The 15,276-nt window shown below is 42.7% G+C and overlaps 2 protein-coding genes across 4 annotated transcripts in view; one reads left to right on the top strand and one right to left on the bottom strand.

The window, feature by feature from the left end:
* Nucleotides 1-2,003: 2,003 nt before the first annotated feature.
* Nucleotides 2,004-15,276, bottom strand: part of ZDHHC18 (zinc finger DHHC-type palmitoyltransferase 18) — a 101,100-nt gene continuing 87,827 nt past the window's right edge. For both annotated transcript variants that reach the window (XM_070764279.1, XM_070764276.1), the window contains one exon: nt 2,004-3,268. In XM_070764279.1, the coding sequence (XP_070620380.1) occupies nt 3,248-3,268 (21 nt within the window). In that variant the 3' untranslated portion in view covers nt 2,004-3,247. The remainder of the gene's footprint in view (nt 3,269-15,276) is intronic.
* Nucleotides 2,901-15,118, top strand: GPN2 (GPN-loop GTPase 2). Of its 2 annotated transcripts, none has more exons than XM_070764280.1 (6): nt 2,901-3,042; nt 7,296-7,731; nt 8,994-9,150; nt 11,066-11,226; nt 12,566-12,696; nt 14,407-15,118. In XM_070764280.1, exons 2-6 carry the CDS (start codon nt 7,315-7,317, stop codon nt 14,489-14,491), a joined length of 951 nt encoding a protein of 316 aa, XP_070620381.1. In that variant the 5' UTR covers nt 2,901-3,042; nt 7,296-7,314; the 3' UTR covers nt 14,492-15,118. The 2 variants fall into 2 exon arrangements, with proteins under 2 accessions (XP_070620381.1, XP_070620382.1); XM_070764281.1 differs by having other exon boundaries at nt 3,004-3,293.

Raw genomic sequence — 15,276 nt, 5'->3', positions numbered from 1 at the left:
AGAAAGGTAGCAAGAGCGAAAGAGAGGGGGAGAGGGGAGAGAAAGAGATAGCAAGAGAGGGAGAGGGGGAGAGAAAGAGATAGCAAGAGGAGAGAGAGAGGGGGGGAGAGAAAGATAGCAAGGGAGGGAGAGGGGGGGAGAAAGATAGCAAGAGAAAGAGAGAGGGGAGAGAAAGAGATAGCAAGAGAGAGGGAGAGAGGGGAGAGAGGGAAAGAGATAGCAAGAGAGGGAGAGGGGGGATAGCAAGAGAGGGAGAGAGAGAGGGAGTGAGGGTGAGAAAGATAGCAAGAGGGAGAGGGGGAGAGAAAGAGAGGGGAGAGAAAGAGATAGCAAGAGAGGGAGAGGGAGAGAGGGGGTAGAGAAATAGATAACAAGAGAGGGAGAGAGAAAGAGAGGGGGAGAGAAAGAGATATCAAGAGAGGGAGAGAAAGAGAGAGGGAAAGGGGGGAGAGAAAGATAGCAAGAGAGAGGGAGAGGGGGAAAGAAAGAGATAGCAAGAGAGGGGGATAGCAAGAGAGGGAGAGAGAGAAAGAGATAGCAAGAGAGGGAGAGAAAGGGGGAGAGAAAGAGATAGCAAGAGGGAGAGGGGGGAGAAAGGGGGAGAGAAAGAGATAGCAAGAGGGGGGAGAGAAAGAGATAGCAAGAGAGAAAGAGGGGAGGGAAAGAGAAAGAGGGGAGAGAGAGATAGCAAGAGTTAGAGAGAGGGGGGAAGAGAGAAAGAGATAGCAAGAGAGGGAGAGAGGGGGGATGAAGGAGAGAGAAAGAGGGAGAATGGGGGGAGAGAAAGAGGGAGAGAGGGGAGAAAAAGAGAGAGAAAGAGATAGCAAGAGGGAGAGGGAGAGAGGGGGGAGAGAAAGAGCGAAAGAGATAGCAAAAGAGGGAGAGAGAGGGGGGATAGCAAGAGAGGGAGAGAGATAGCAAGAGAGGGAGAGAGAAAGAGGGAGAGGGGGGATAGAAAGAGAAAGACATAGCAAGAGTTAGAGAGAGGGGGGAAAGAGAAAGATAGCAAGAGAGGGGGAGAGAGGGGGGATGAGAAAGAGATAGCAAGAGGGAGAGAGAAAGAGGGGGAAAGAGGAAGAGATAGAAAGAGGGAGAGAAAGGGAGAGGGGGAAAGAGATATCAAGAGAGGAAGAGAGAGAGAGAGGGAGAGTGGGGGGAGAGAAGAGAGAGAAAGAGGGAAGAGAAAGATAGCAAGAGAGGGAGACAGAAAGAGAGGGAGAGAGGGGGGAGAGAAATAGATAGCAAGAGGGGGAGAGAGAAAGATAGAGAAAGAGAGGGGGGAGAGAAAGAGATAGCAAGAGAGGGAGAGAGACAGAGAGAGGGGGAGAGGGAGAAAGCAAAAGAGAGAGAGATAGCAAGAGAAAGAGGGAGAGAGTGGGAGAGAGAAAGATAGCAAGAGTGGGAGAGAGAAAGAGATAGCAAGAGAGAGAGAGGGAGAGAAAGAGAGAGAAAGAGATAGCAAGAGGGAGAGAAAGAGGGAAAAGGAGAGAAAGAGGGAGAGGGGGGAGAGAAAGGGGGGAGAGAAAAAGAGAGAAAGAAATAGCCGCCCCACAGCTAATGCCTGCTGGCGGCGGCGGCGCCATCACCCGCCCGCTGCGCGCCGCCCTCCCGCTACCGCCGCCACCCTCCCACTAGGCCCCAAAGCTCACCTGCTGCCGTCGTCAGGGAAGCTCCAGCCGGGCGGGGCGCTGCAGCTGCCAGAAAACTTGGAAGGCACAAAGGAGGCTCAGCTTCCGGTCTCACAACTTTTTGCTCTTCGCTTCTTTCTTCGCGGCACACCTGACCATGTCTCGCGGCACACCAGTGTGCCGCAGCACACCGGTTGGGAAACACTGGCCTAGTGGATGGTGTAATTAAAGAGCAGTACTCTGACTAAACGAGGAGTAAACTTGACCAATAAGATTGTACTCTAGCAGTCATACATTAACAGCAATGTTTAGTTGGTCAATGACCATCAAAAATTTAAAAGGCACAACACAGAAGTAAAATCAAATGGATACAGGTTGTTTCTATGTTTTTACTTAAAATCTCTGCTCTTACAATCTGTCTCTCAAGCCCAGCAGTGGGCAGGTGATTTTCCCAAGAACGGTTGTCGAGGGCCAAACCAGTAGGTCTCTGAAGGTGCATAGGCAGGCTCCCATACATATACACATAAATTGAAAAAGAATTGCCTTCAATACAATTATCTTGGACACACGACGTACACTTATTTACATTTGATTTCTAATTTTTGGCGGCTGTTCCATCGGCAGGGACAGTCAAAGGATCTCTGACTGCTTCACAGTTAGTTACGTAACATTGAAGCATAGAAAACCAGCAACCTAACCACAAACAAAACTTATAGGAAATAAATTACCAGAATTGCAATATAATAATTGATTCGCCCAGTGTTTTTCAACTTGGGTGACTTTAGAATGGGTGGACAGGACATCAACTCCCAGAATTCTCCAACCAATTGATCTGCCCGTTTTAAAGTCACCGAGTTTAGGAAACACTGTTTTAAACCATTATTGCTGTGGCAAACTACCAGCATCTTTTTTGTCTGGCTTGCAAAGTGAGAGACTCCTGAACTATCAACTTGTCATTCCTTCGTTATTACTGTAGTCCTCCTGGTCTGCTCGTTGCTGTTCCCTTGGGCACCCCTAGAGGGCGCCTAGCGAACAACAAAGATTAGATTTAGATTTATTATATTTATATGCCGCCCCTCTCCGCAAACTCGGGGCGGCTCACAACAATGGTAAAAACAATACATAATAACAAATCCAATACAAAACCCGACAGGTCTCCATTCCTTGGCCAATCTCAGCACGCCCCATCCTGCAGGGGGCGCCGGTCCTTCGCTTATACAATAGCTACGTTACGCTTTCCGTTTCCTGCCTGGTTGGACGCCACTTACCATCGAGATAGCCGGAAATAGAGCGGTTCCTCGGCCAGTGGCATTTTTGGCGCTTCTCCTGTAGAGGAAAGAAAGTAGTCAAGGCTTCCTGTCTCAACGTCATGCGCGGAAGCGGCCGGTAGGAGGAACCAGCGGCGGAATCCCAGGTGAATCCTGACGGGGGTTTGAGGATGCCATAGGGTCCCAGAGGGTCGCCAGCCGGATCTGCTGACGGAGGAGAACCGTCGGAGGGGCCGCGAGGGCTTTGGCCTCCTCTGCCTCCGGTCTGCGTGGCCTGGCGTTTCCCCCGTTGCAGCGACTCCCGCTTTTCTTCTCCCAAGCCCTGCCCGGCGCATTGAGACGAAGGGGGGCCTAGAAGGCGGTTTTCTTCCCCTGCAAAAAAAGAGAAAGGAACCAGGTCGCTTGCCGCTCTCTCTCTCTCGCCAACCCACTCTTTTCTTTGCAAAAGGTTTCGTAACGTGGGGATGTAGCACGAGTTTATTATACACGCGTGTTCGTTGCGTATGGTGTGTGAAATGTTTTATTAAATGTGGATAACGACAGGTATAAATAGCGTGGGCTCATCGCTGCCTACTGGTCTTATTTTTTTCTACTTTATTTTTTCACCAACTTTACATCCATACATATACATATGTATATTTGACCCCCTATGACGATCATTAAGTGTTGGACCTCATGATTCTTGACAATTGTATCTCTTTCTTTTATGTACGCTGAGAACATATGCACCAAGACAAATTCCTTGTGTGTCCAATCACACTTGGCCAATAAAAAATTATATTCTATATGTATGCATGTATGTATGTGTGCATGCCTATGCACCTTCAAGGACCTACTGGTTTGGCCCTCGACATATATATATACCATATACTATCAACATAATATCAACATGCTACATGCTTATACATTTTCCCAATATATCATCAACAAAAAATTTTTTTCCTGTATAAGTTTTGTTATTTTTTTCTCCAACTTAAAAACATACATACACATATATCCTCAATGCCTAACAATACGCTTATAAAATTTCTAATATGAAAAATTAATAAAACACCCTAAATCATATCTCAATACATCACTAATTACTCCATCTGTCAAAAAAAGAGCAAACTAAAAAGAATGAATTATATATATAGGAAAAGCTAGTGTTTCTGCCTTCATTAATTAATAATTAATTTATATATGTGTGTGTGTGTGTGTGTGTGTGTGTATGTATGTATATATATGTGTGTGTGTGTGTGTGTGTGTATATGACATATATATATATATATATATATATATATATATATATATATATATATTTGTTTTCGTAAATTTTCACGGGTATATGTATGTAGATTGTTCTGAGTTCGGGTTTTGCCCTGTGTAATGTTTTGCATGTCTATGCGACGTTTCGGCGAAATCACATTCACCATCATCAGGCTGGAGTTCCAATCTTTGTGTTTTTGCAAATGAATATTAGCAACTGACATTTCTTCTTAGCATGTAGTGTGGGGGTGGAGATTTGCTTTGAATGTAGCAAATAGATTGGGTGACTATGCTTCCGTGATCTGATTGGTTGGTGTAATCATGGTTATAGAAGGAATGGCATGAAGATTATGAAGTGTTTTGTTTAAGTCTGATTTCCAAATATAAAATTCTAAAATCATAATAATTAAAGGATTGACATATTGATTATAATGAAGTGTTTATTTTGTTTAAGGCTGGTTTCCAAATCTCTGGCAGGCGCGAGGTATCATCCCTTTTATTTAAACAAAAGGATCTCTTTTCAATTTCGATAGCTTCTAGAGAGATTCTTTTATATAAATTCTCTGTTTTGTGGAGTAATTTAGTTTTTTCAAAGTCAATTTCGTGCCCTGTTCTTTTAATGTGCTGGACAAGGGAGGAGGTCTTCTCCTGTTTCTTGACTGCATTCATATGTTCTGCCATGCGCTGGCTCACTCTTCGGTTAGTTTGTCCAATGTATGTGGCTGCACATGTTTTGCAAGGGATTTCATAGATTCCTTGGTATTCTAATTGGATTTTATCTTTGGGGCTCCTTAGGATATTAGATATTTTTTGGTTAGTGCAAAATGAGGTTTTGATGTTATGTTTTTGTAGAATTTTACTAATTTTATCCGTGGTGCCTTTGATGTAAGGAAGGATGGTGGTGCCATTGTCCTGTTCTTGATCTTGTTTTTTGGGGGGTGTCTCTTTATTGATTAGGTTTGTTATTGTTTTCTCTTTGAATCCATTAGAAATTAGTACATCTTTGAGTTTGTTCAATTCAGTTGACCATGAGCACTTAAAAACTGAATTGAACAAACTCAAAGATGTACTAATTTCTAATGGATTCAAAGAGAAAACAATAACAAACCTAATCAATAAAGAGACACCCCCCAAAAAACAAGATCAAGAACAGGACAATGGCACCACCATCCTTCCTTACATCAAAGGCACCACGGATAAAATTAGTAAAATTCTACAAAAACATAACATCAAAACCTCATTTTGCACTAACCAAAAAATATCTAATATCCTAAGGAGCCCCAAAGATAAAATCCAATTAGAATACCAAGGAATCTATGAAATCCCTTGCAAAACATGTGCAGCCACATACATTGGACAAACTAACCGAAGAGTGAGCCAGCGCATGGCAGAACATATGAATGCAGTCAAGAAACAGGAGAAGACCTCCTCCCTTGTCCAGCACATTAAAAGAACAGGGCACGAAATTGACTTTGAAAAAACTAAATTACTCCACAAAACAGAGAATTTATATAAAAGAATCTCTCTAGAAGCTATCGAAATTGAAAAGAGATCCTTTTGTTTAAATAAAAGGGATGATACCTCGCGTCTGCCAGAGATTTGGAAACCAGCCTTAAACAAAATAAACACTTCATTATAATCAATATGTCAATCCTTTAATTATTATGATTTTAGAATTTTATATTTGGAAATCAGACTTAAACAAAACACTTCATAATCTTCATGCCATTCCTTCTATAACCATGATTACACCAACCAATCAGATCACGGAAGCATAGTCACCCAATCTATTTGCTACATTCAAAGCAAATCTCCACCCCCACACTACATGCTAAGAAGAAATGTCAGTTGCTAATATTCATTTGCAAAAACACAAAGATTGGAACTCCAGCCTGATGATGGTGAATGTGATTTCGCCGAAACGTCGCATAGACATGCAAAACATTACACAGGGCAAAACCCGAACTCAGAACAATCTACATACATATACCCGTGAAAATTTACGAAAACAAATATATATATATATATATATATATATATATATATATATATATATATATATGTCATATATACACACACACACACACACACACACATATATATATACATACATACATACACACACACACACACACACACACATATATAAATTAATTATTAATTAATGAAGGCAGAAACACTAGCTTTTCCTATATATATAATTCATTCTTTTTAGTTTGCTCTTTTTTTGACAGATGGAGTAATTAGTGATGTATTGAGATATGATTTAGGGTGTTTTATTAATTTTTCATATTAGAAATTTTATAAGCGTATTGTTAGGCATTGAGGATATATGTGTATGTATGTTTTTAAGTTGGAGAAAAAAATAACAAAACTTATACAGGAAAAAAATTTTTTGTTGATGATATATTGGGAAAATGTATAAGCATGTAGCATGTTGATATTATGTTGATAGTATATGGTATATATATATGTCGAGGGCCAAACCAGTAGGTCCTTGAAGGTGCATAGGCATGCACACATACATACATGCATACATATAGAATATAATTTTTTATTGGCCAAGTGTGATCTACATATATATATGTAGATTGTTCTGAGTTCGGGTTTTGCCCTGTGTAATATTTTGCATGTCTATGCGACGTTTCGGTGAAATCACATTCACCATCATCATATATAGCGCTATCCTAATCTCCCTTAATTTTAAAAATTCAGCAAAAACGTCATACATACATACATACATATATACAGTATATATAAACTGAAATATAATTTCAATAACTAATTTCAATCAATCACACTAATTTTTCTTGATTTGGTAATTCTAATAATCATATTCTTAAATCTTAAATTTTCAAACCTTTTCTAGTTTATATTAAACAAATATCCTAAACTTGCACCATTTATACTTTTATCTGCCATCTGTTTTCCTTCTATATTTTGTATTACTCCCCTCCCTCTCTTCCCTCTACCTTCTTTCTCCTCTCCCCCTTACCTACCTTCCTCCTATCTCTCTCCCCTTCCTTCCTCTTCCTCCTTATCCTTCCCTGAGTACTTCCAATCTTAATCTGTTATGTGGTTGACAGACGACCTTTTCAGAACCCTAATTTTATTCCAAAATTGTCTTATTCCTTCTGATGCCTATTTTTAGGAGAAAGAAACCTTGCAGCATGTCGACAAAAGACAAGCAGCCACCAATAGCCTTCGGTCAGGTAGTGATTGGGCCTCCCGGCTCCGGGAAAACCACCTACTGTCATGGCATGCAGGAATTCCTCTCTGCAATTGGGCGCAAAGTAGCTGTGGTGAATCTGGACCCAGCGAACGAAAGGATTCCATTCCAGTGTGCGGTGGATATCTCTGAACTGATCACGTTGGCTGATGTGATGGAGAATTTGAAACTTGGCCCCAACGGTGGCCTACTCTACTGCATGGAGTACCTAGAGGCGAATTTTGACTGGCTACAGGAGAAACTGGACCAACTGAAAGGGCATTACTTCTTATTTGATTGCCCTGGACAAGTGGAGCTCTGCACCCATCACAGCTCATTGAGAAATATCCTTGCTCAACTTGCTAAGTGGAATTTCAGGGTATGTTTGCTAAGTGGAATTTCAGCCGCCCCAAACCTTCGGAGAAGGGCGGCATACAAATATAAATGATGATGATGATGGTGTTTGGTCCAGAGGAAGCGAGTGCATTCCTGAAGGCCAAATCTCAACCTCTGTCTGTCCCAATTCACAGCGACTGTATGTGATAACAGCTGCCTTTTCAAATTAGTTCCATGAAGCTGTTGTAAAATATGGTGCATTTTATATGTTTGTAATGTTCGGTAGAAATTGCCCGAGCTTCAACTAGAACTGATCTGGAGGTTAAAAATCCAGACAGTCACTAGATGGCAGCAAAAAGAAAGAGAAACCTGTAGGCAGATTTGGTAGCCTGTATTTAACTGTCAGTCTCTATTGTACATCAATAATGTTATTGATGTCTAATTTAATGCGTTAATTTGCATCGAGTCCAGGAAACATCTCAGACTTTATTTCCACTTTATATCTAAATACTGTTAAAATACTACTCGAAACTTACATCTCTTTTAGTAGAAGGCATAATGTAGAGTTTGTACCCATGGCTCTGTATAATTATTGCTAAGCCATGGTGTGAACATTATAAAAGGAATGCTTTTAGTTCAGGATCACCTGAAAGACTACAACTTTCTATTCCCATTCCTGACAAATGCTTAGTTCAGTGATGGCATGGTTGTCACAAGTGGCACGCAGAGCCATATTTGTTGGCATGCAAGCCGTTGCCCTGGCTCAGCTCCGTTGTGCATGTATGTGCCGGCCGGCTGATTTTTGGCTCACACGGAGGCTCTGGGAGGGAAATTTTGGCTTCCAGAGAGCCTCCAGGGGGATAGGGGAGGACATTTTTATCCTGCCCCAGCTCCAGGGAAGCCTCTGGAGCCTAGGAGGATATGAACCTACTGGGCCCTCTAGAAGTTGGGAAACAGGCCATTTCCAGCCTCCAGAGGGCCTCTGTGGGGTGGGGGAAGCTGTTTTCGCCCTCCCCAGGCATTGAATTATGGGTATGGGCACATGCATGCTCTTTCAGCACCTGAGGGAAAAAAGGTTCACCATCATTGGTCTAGTTTAATGTCTTCGGAGAGGGTCAGCATACAAATCTAATTAATATTATTATTATTATTATTATTATTATTATTATTATTATTAGTGATTTGTCTGCATATATTAAACCAGAGTTTCTCAACCTTAGCAACTTTTAACATGTGTGGACTTCAACTCCCGCAATTCCCCAGACGACATGCTAATTTCTCTACCCTTTCGTTTGCTTTTCGTAGCTGGCCGCTGTTCATCTGGTAGATTCTCACTACTGCACAGATCCTGGCAAATTCATCTCTGTCCTCTGCACTTCCCTCGCCACAATGCTGCACGTGGAGTTGCCCCACATCAACATCCTCTCCAAAATGGACCTCATTGAGCAGTATGGGAAGTTAGGTGAGAACAGGCAATCCTTAGAGAACTGTGGGACTGAGTAAAGCAGTGTTTCTCAAATAGTGGGGTGCCCTCCCCCTGGGGAGGGGGCATGGAGCAATGCCAGGGGGGGTGCGAGACCCCGGGGAACGTGCTATTTTTTGCCGCAGGGAGTAGGGAATTTTTGCACCAAACAATCGCACAGAGCAGGAGATGTGAAGTGCAGATAACAAACCATTAAGAGACACCATGGAAAAATATTTAGCATGGATGAAAAGAGAGGAGGAGAGAGACGGAGATGATGAGACAAACGTTAAGTCTCCCGAACGTTAAGACGAGGAAATGTGAGGAAGCGTATGTAGCATTTGGCTTCACTGTGATTACGGTGGGAGGCGAGGAAAGACCGATATGTTTACTGTGTCTAAAAATGTTGGCCAGGGTATAACAGAAAGCCAAATAAATCAAGGCAGCACTTAAACACATTACATCCCAATCACGCTGATAAGCCGCTTGAGTTTTTTCAGTGAAAACGAGCGGAATATTGCAAACAATTGTCCTGGAAGAGAGTCGGGTGGGGTGAGTGGCGAAATATCTACTTCTTCCTGGGGGGAGGGCGTAACAGAAAATAATTGAGAAGCACTGGATTAAGGTAACTTCTAAGGGCCCATTACACATCAAATCTAATGTATGTAATCCACTTGGGACAGCTGAGAGTAGCCATAGTTCATTTATAGCTGGGTGGTTGCCAGACAGGTTTATCCAAGATTTTGTCAATCAGGCAGCTGCCTAGATAAATTACTACTCCAGTCTAAGTAATGATTATTGTCATTGTATGTAGTATAGCCATATAACTAAATTCACATAACACCCAAAGACCATGTCCAACACACATAACAATCCCCAAATCACACCCCTACCTGCCACAAATGCCCCACCCTGAACGACCCAAACATCCCCACAATAGACCAAGAGCTCACGGACGGTGACCCTTTAGTTCATTGTTGAGTGAAGTTATAGCTCTGGGGTAAAAACTGTTCAGTTTTTAATTCTTCTCTATCTTCTGCCAGAAGGCAACAGACCAAAAAGATTTTAAGAAGACTGGGAAGAGTCTCTGAGAATGTTGGGCAATTTCCTAAAACAGGGAGATGTGAAGATGTCATCCAGGGCTGGTAGTTGGAGCCCAATGATATTCTGGGCAGTTTTAATTATTCTCTAGAGCTTTTTTTGTCTGCTGTCATATGTCAGGACACCCTCAACGGTGCTGCGAGCAAAAAAGGATCAAGCTTTTATAGCAGAAATATATTTGTTTTGAAAGCAGGGCTAACTATTTTCAGAGACTGCCTGGAAAAGTCTCTGTGATTTTCTGGGCAAGGTTCGCCATTGTCTCCTTCCTAGGACTAAAAGAAAATTGACCGGCTTGATACCCAAGTCAGGAACTGTTCTGCCTGGCTTCTAGCTACCCAAGAACAAGGTAATGAATCAAACACACAACAGGGGAGCAGTAAAACAAGAGGTTTCTTTTATATAGAGATGGCTGAACGCCTCCTTGAATGCAAGACCAATGCTGATTTATGAGTCCAGAAGGTCACGGTTACTCACTCAAAGTCCACACAACATGTTCAGGTCAGCGTTACACACTCAAGTCCACACAGTCCTCTCCTGCTTGAGTTTTAGAGTTTACAGAAATCCAAACCAAAACGAAACCACGCTGCAACAATGTTTCTCTCTTCAAAACGCAAACGATAATCACCCACACAATGCACTCCAACCCTCCCTTTTTTATCAGGGTTTCAGCAGCGTCATTAAATCAATTCAATCATTTGAGCATTTTATATTCCAGAAAAAAGACTTCTACTGAATGAGTAATATTACAGATTAGCTTGTTCCTTATTCTATGAATTTACCGAAGCTTTCTTTCCCCTTTTCACTTGCCTTACAGCATTTAATCTAGATTATTACACAGAAGTTCTTGATCTGTCCTACTTAGTGGACCATTTGGCTTTAGACCCATTCTTCAAGAACTACCAACGCCTGAACAAGAAGCTGGTGGGCGTGATTGAAGACTACAGTTTGGTCTCTTTTGTTCCCCTCAATGTCCAGGTAAGCAACTCAAGGAGAGGAATAGATGAAACTTTGGTAGTGCCCATCAATTTCCTTCCACCATTTTTACCTACATTTGAGCTGTAAATTACTATATTTGCGACAAGGGCGGCATGCACCTGTTAGTGCAGAGGGAATGAAATTAAAAGGTAAAACAATATGCAAATGCAGGCAATTAATTCCGAAACTGTCCAGTTGCCAGGACAGAACCTCACAACCGGTCAAAACAGAGTTGAAAAGGTCTGTGCCCAGTGAGTGTGCAACTGACTAACATAGAAGATTGACGGCATAAAAAAGACCTCCTGGTCCATCTAGTCTGCCCTTATACTATTTACTGTATTTTATCTCAGAATGGATATATGTTTATCCCAGGCATGTTTAACTTCAGTTACTGTGGATTTACCAACCACGTCTCCTGGAAGTTTGTTCCAAGCATCTACTACTCTTTCAGTCAAATAATATTTTCTCACGTTGCTTCTGATCTTTCCCCCAACTAACCTCAGATTGTGCCCCCTTGTTCTTGTGTTCACTTTCCTATTAAAAACACTTCCCTGCTGAACTCCTTTAACATATTTAAATGTTTCGATCATGTGCCCCCTTCTTATAAATGCTTCTTATGGAACAGAATGTTTAAGGAATGGAGAATAGTTTTAAGTTAATAGAATTATATGATATAGATTAGATTAGATTTATTGGATTTATATGCTGCCCCTCTCTGCAGACTCGGGGCGGCTCACAACAATGGTAAAAACAGTACATAGTGACACATCCAATACCTACCAATCCAATTACAATTTTAAGTTAAGAAATTCATAAAACAACCCCAATATATATAAGAACAAGCACACAATCAATCAAACACCAAAACAACATGGGCAAGGGGGAGATGTTTCAGTTCCCCCATGCCTGACGACAGAGGTGGGTTTTAAGGAGTTTACGAAATGCAAGGAGGGTGGGGGCAATCCTAATCTCAGGGGGGAGCTGGTTCCAGAGGGACAGAGCCACCAGAGAAGGCTCTTCCCCTGGGTCCCACCAGACGACATTGATATATATGATATACAGTATATGAAAGTGATATTTTTTTATTCTAGCATTTGATAACTCTAATCTCCTGGCAATGTGATTGCGTGTATGTACTCTCTTTTGCAATCTGTTCTTCCTAAAGAAAACTTTCAGATTTGAAAGTAAGATTGCTCAGAGGATTCATTTTATTTTTTTAAAGAAAGTTAATCCGTTGCTGGGACTTGCCTGCCAGTAATCGAGCCAGTGAGTAACAGGAGGAAATATGGCAGAGAAATCAATGTGGGCGTGACGTGCTTCTCATGGTTCCTTGTTTCAGGACAAGGAGAGTATGCGGTGTGTGATGCAGGCGGTGGACAAAGCCAATGGCTACTGTTTTGGGGATTCGGAACACAGAAACCTCAACGTCTTGATGTCTGCGGCGATGGGAGCTGATTTTCAATTTACATCGTATCCTTTCTGCCCTCTTCCCTTCCTCCTTGGTACTTCTGTGCCTTAGGAAATTCAGAGGTTTGGGCAGGGGTAGGTTCCGGTTTGGTTTGCTCAGGGATGTGCTTCAGGTGCGCACACAAACATACGGTATTTTTAAAAAGCTTTTTAGATTTGTAATATTAGATTTCTACATGTTTTATATTGTATTCATTATGTTGTAAGCAGCCCTGAATTGGTTGAGGAGGGCGGCATAGAAAAAGGATGGATGGAGGGAAGGAGGGAGAGAGAAAGAAAGAAAGAGGGAGGGAGGAAAGGAAAGAAAGGAGGAGGGAGAGAGAGAAAGAAGGAAAGAAAGAAAGAGGGAGGGAAGGAAGGAAGGAAGGAAGGAAGGAAGAGCATTTTAGACCAGTGGTAGCAATGGGAGGATTATCTTGTATGCTGCACACCTAGCCCTGCCAAGTTGCCCAACTACTTTTCCCATTCTTGCTCCATCTAATTCTTTTTATCCCATTCACCATTCTGGATAGCGCAAATAGTCCTCGATTTTACGAGCACAATTGAGTCCAACCTTTATGTTGCTGAGTGAGACATTTCTCAAAGTGGATTTTGTCCCAATTTATGAACTTTCTTGACCTGGCTGTTAAGAGAATCACTGCAGTTTTTATGTTAGTAACCCGGTTGTTAAGCAAACCTGGTTTCCCCTTTGACTCCGCCTGTCAGGTCACAAAATGATGGTCATAGAATCCAAGGACACTGGGCCACCATCAATGAATGTGCCTCAGCTGCCAAGGTCACGTGATAATAATAATAATAATAATAATAATAATAATAATAATTTATTGGATTTGTATGCCGCCCCTCTCCATAGACTCGGGGCAGCTAACAACAATAATAAACACAACATGTACAATCCAATAATAAAAACAACTACAAACCCCTATTATAAAACCAAATATACACACAAACATACCATGCATAACTTGTAATGGCCTAGGGGGAAGAGCTATCTCAACTCCCCCATGCCTGGTGGTATAAATGAGTCTTGAGTAGTTTACGAAAGACAGGGAGGGTGGGGGCAGTTCTAATCTCCGGGGGGAGTTGGTTCCAGAGGGCCTGGGCCGCCACAGAGAAGGCTCTTCCCCTGGGGCCCGCCAAACGACATTGTTTAGTCGACGGGACCCGGAGAGGGCCAACTCTGTGGGACCTTATCGGTCGCTGGGATTCGTGCGGTAGCAGGCGGTTCCGGAGGTAATCTGGTCCATTGCCATGTAGGGCTTTAAAGGTCATAACCAACACTTTGAATTGTGACCGGAAACTGATTGGCAGCCAATACAGGCCACGGAGTGTTGAAGAAACGTGGGTGAATCTTGGAAGCCCCACGATGGCTCTCGCGGCTGCATTCTGCACGATCTGAAATTTCCGAACACTTTTCAGAGGTATCCCCCTGTAGAGAACGTTGCAGTAATCGAACCTCAAGGTGATGAGCATGAGGGACTGTGAGCAATGACTCCCTGTCCAAATAGGGCCTGGAGATGCTGCCATGGTCGTTAAGTGTGACTCTTTTCAGTGCTGTTGTAACTTTGAACGGTCACTAAACGAGTGATTGTAACTTAAGGACCACCTGTATATGCAGATGTTTCTCCTGCCAGTCAGCAGAAGCAGACGGATCAGCTAACTTTTCTTTCATGCCTTTGGGCTTCCTTTCTCCTTAACTCTCTCTCTCACCAGCACCCTGGCCGTCCAGGAGAAGTATGTGCAGCCACAAGAGAAAACGGTGGAGGAGGAAACGTCAGACATGATGGATGCCAGTTAACAGCGGTCACTGAAGGCGGGTGGATCGTCCTGCCCCAAATGACCTCTCAGAAAGAGCAGCCATGCGCCGGCTCCCTCTGGGGTATTCCCAGCCTTGTTACAGGAATAAACAAGCCACCATCACCAAGTTCCTTCTAATCATGGTGTAATGAGGAGCCAGGTGTTTCTTTGAAGAAACATGTACAAGAGCAGTTGGCAAGGTGATGCGATCTGGCGCCTGCCGGCTGTCAGGACCATTCAGTGCTAGCCAAGCTGCGGCCTAACGTGTCTCCTTCAGAGCGCTGCCCAGTTTTATTTCATTGAGAAGCTTTTCAGAATTCTCTCTGTTAGCATTCCACAACGGGGTGCCTTCCAGATGTTGTTTTTTTTCAGGCGTGGGCTCTTGCCAATGATATGCCTTGGCCATCATCTCAAAGGACATTGCTGGGGAAAGCCACTCTGTCCTGTCACAGGTCATGTTCTTCATGATCTCTTTGGTGGTCCAAACTGCTTCTGGCTGCTTTGAATTGTGGGAAAAGATGGAATCTGGATATTGTTGAGAAAGGTATCTTTTGAGGGGAGGGGGGGGGTTGGTGCTGCCAAATATTTTGGAGAGAGGAGTGCTAAATAAAGAAGTTTTTGAACTTTCCTTTTCCAATTTTGTTGCGTATGTGTTCTGCCTGGCCGGCCGGCTGGCCACCCAAACAAAGCAATTATACAAACACACACACACGGGAGCTTGCAAAAGGCAAAAGGTTTCTTTATGTACAAAATGGGCTGGAAGCCTCAGCAACGGCAAGAGAAATG

This window comes from Erythrolamprus reginae, chromosome 11, assembly GCF_031021105.1.
Source record: "Erythrolamprus reginae isolate rEryReg1 chromosome 11, rEryReg1.hap1, whole genome shotgun sequence".
NCBI classification, from domain to species: Eukaryota; Metazoa; Chordata; class Lepidosauria; order Squamata; family Dipsadidae; genus Erythrolamprus; species Erythrolamprus reginae.
Note: the sequence above shows the minus strand (reverse complement) of the source record. Positions and strands in the feature narration are given on the sequence as shown.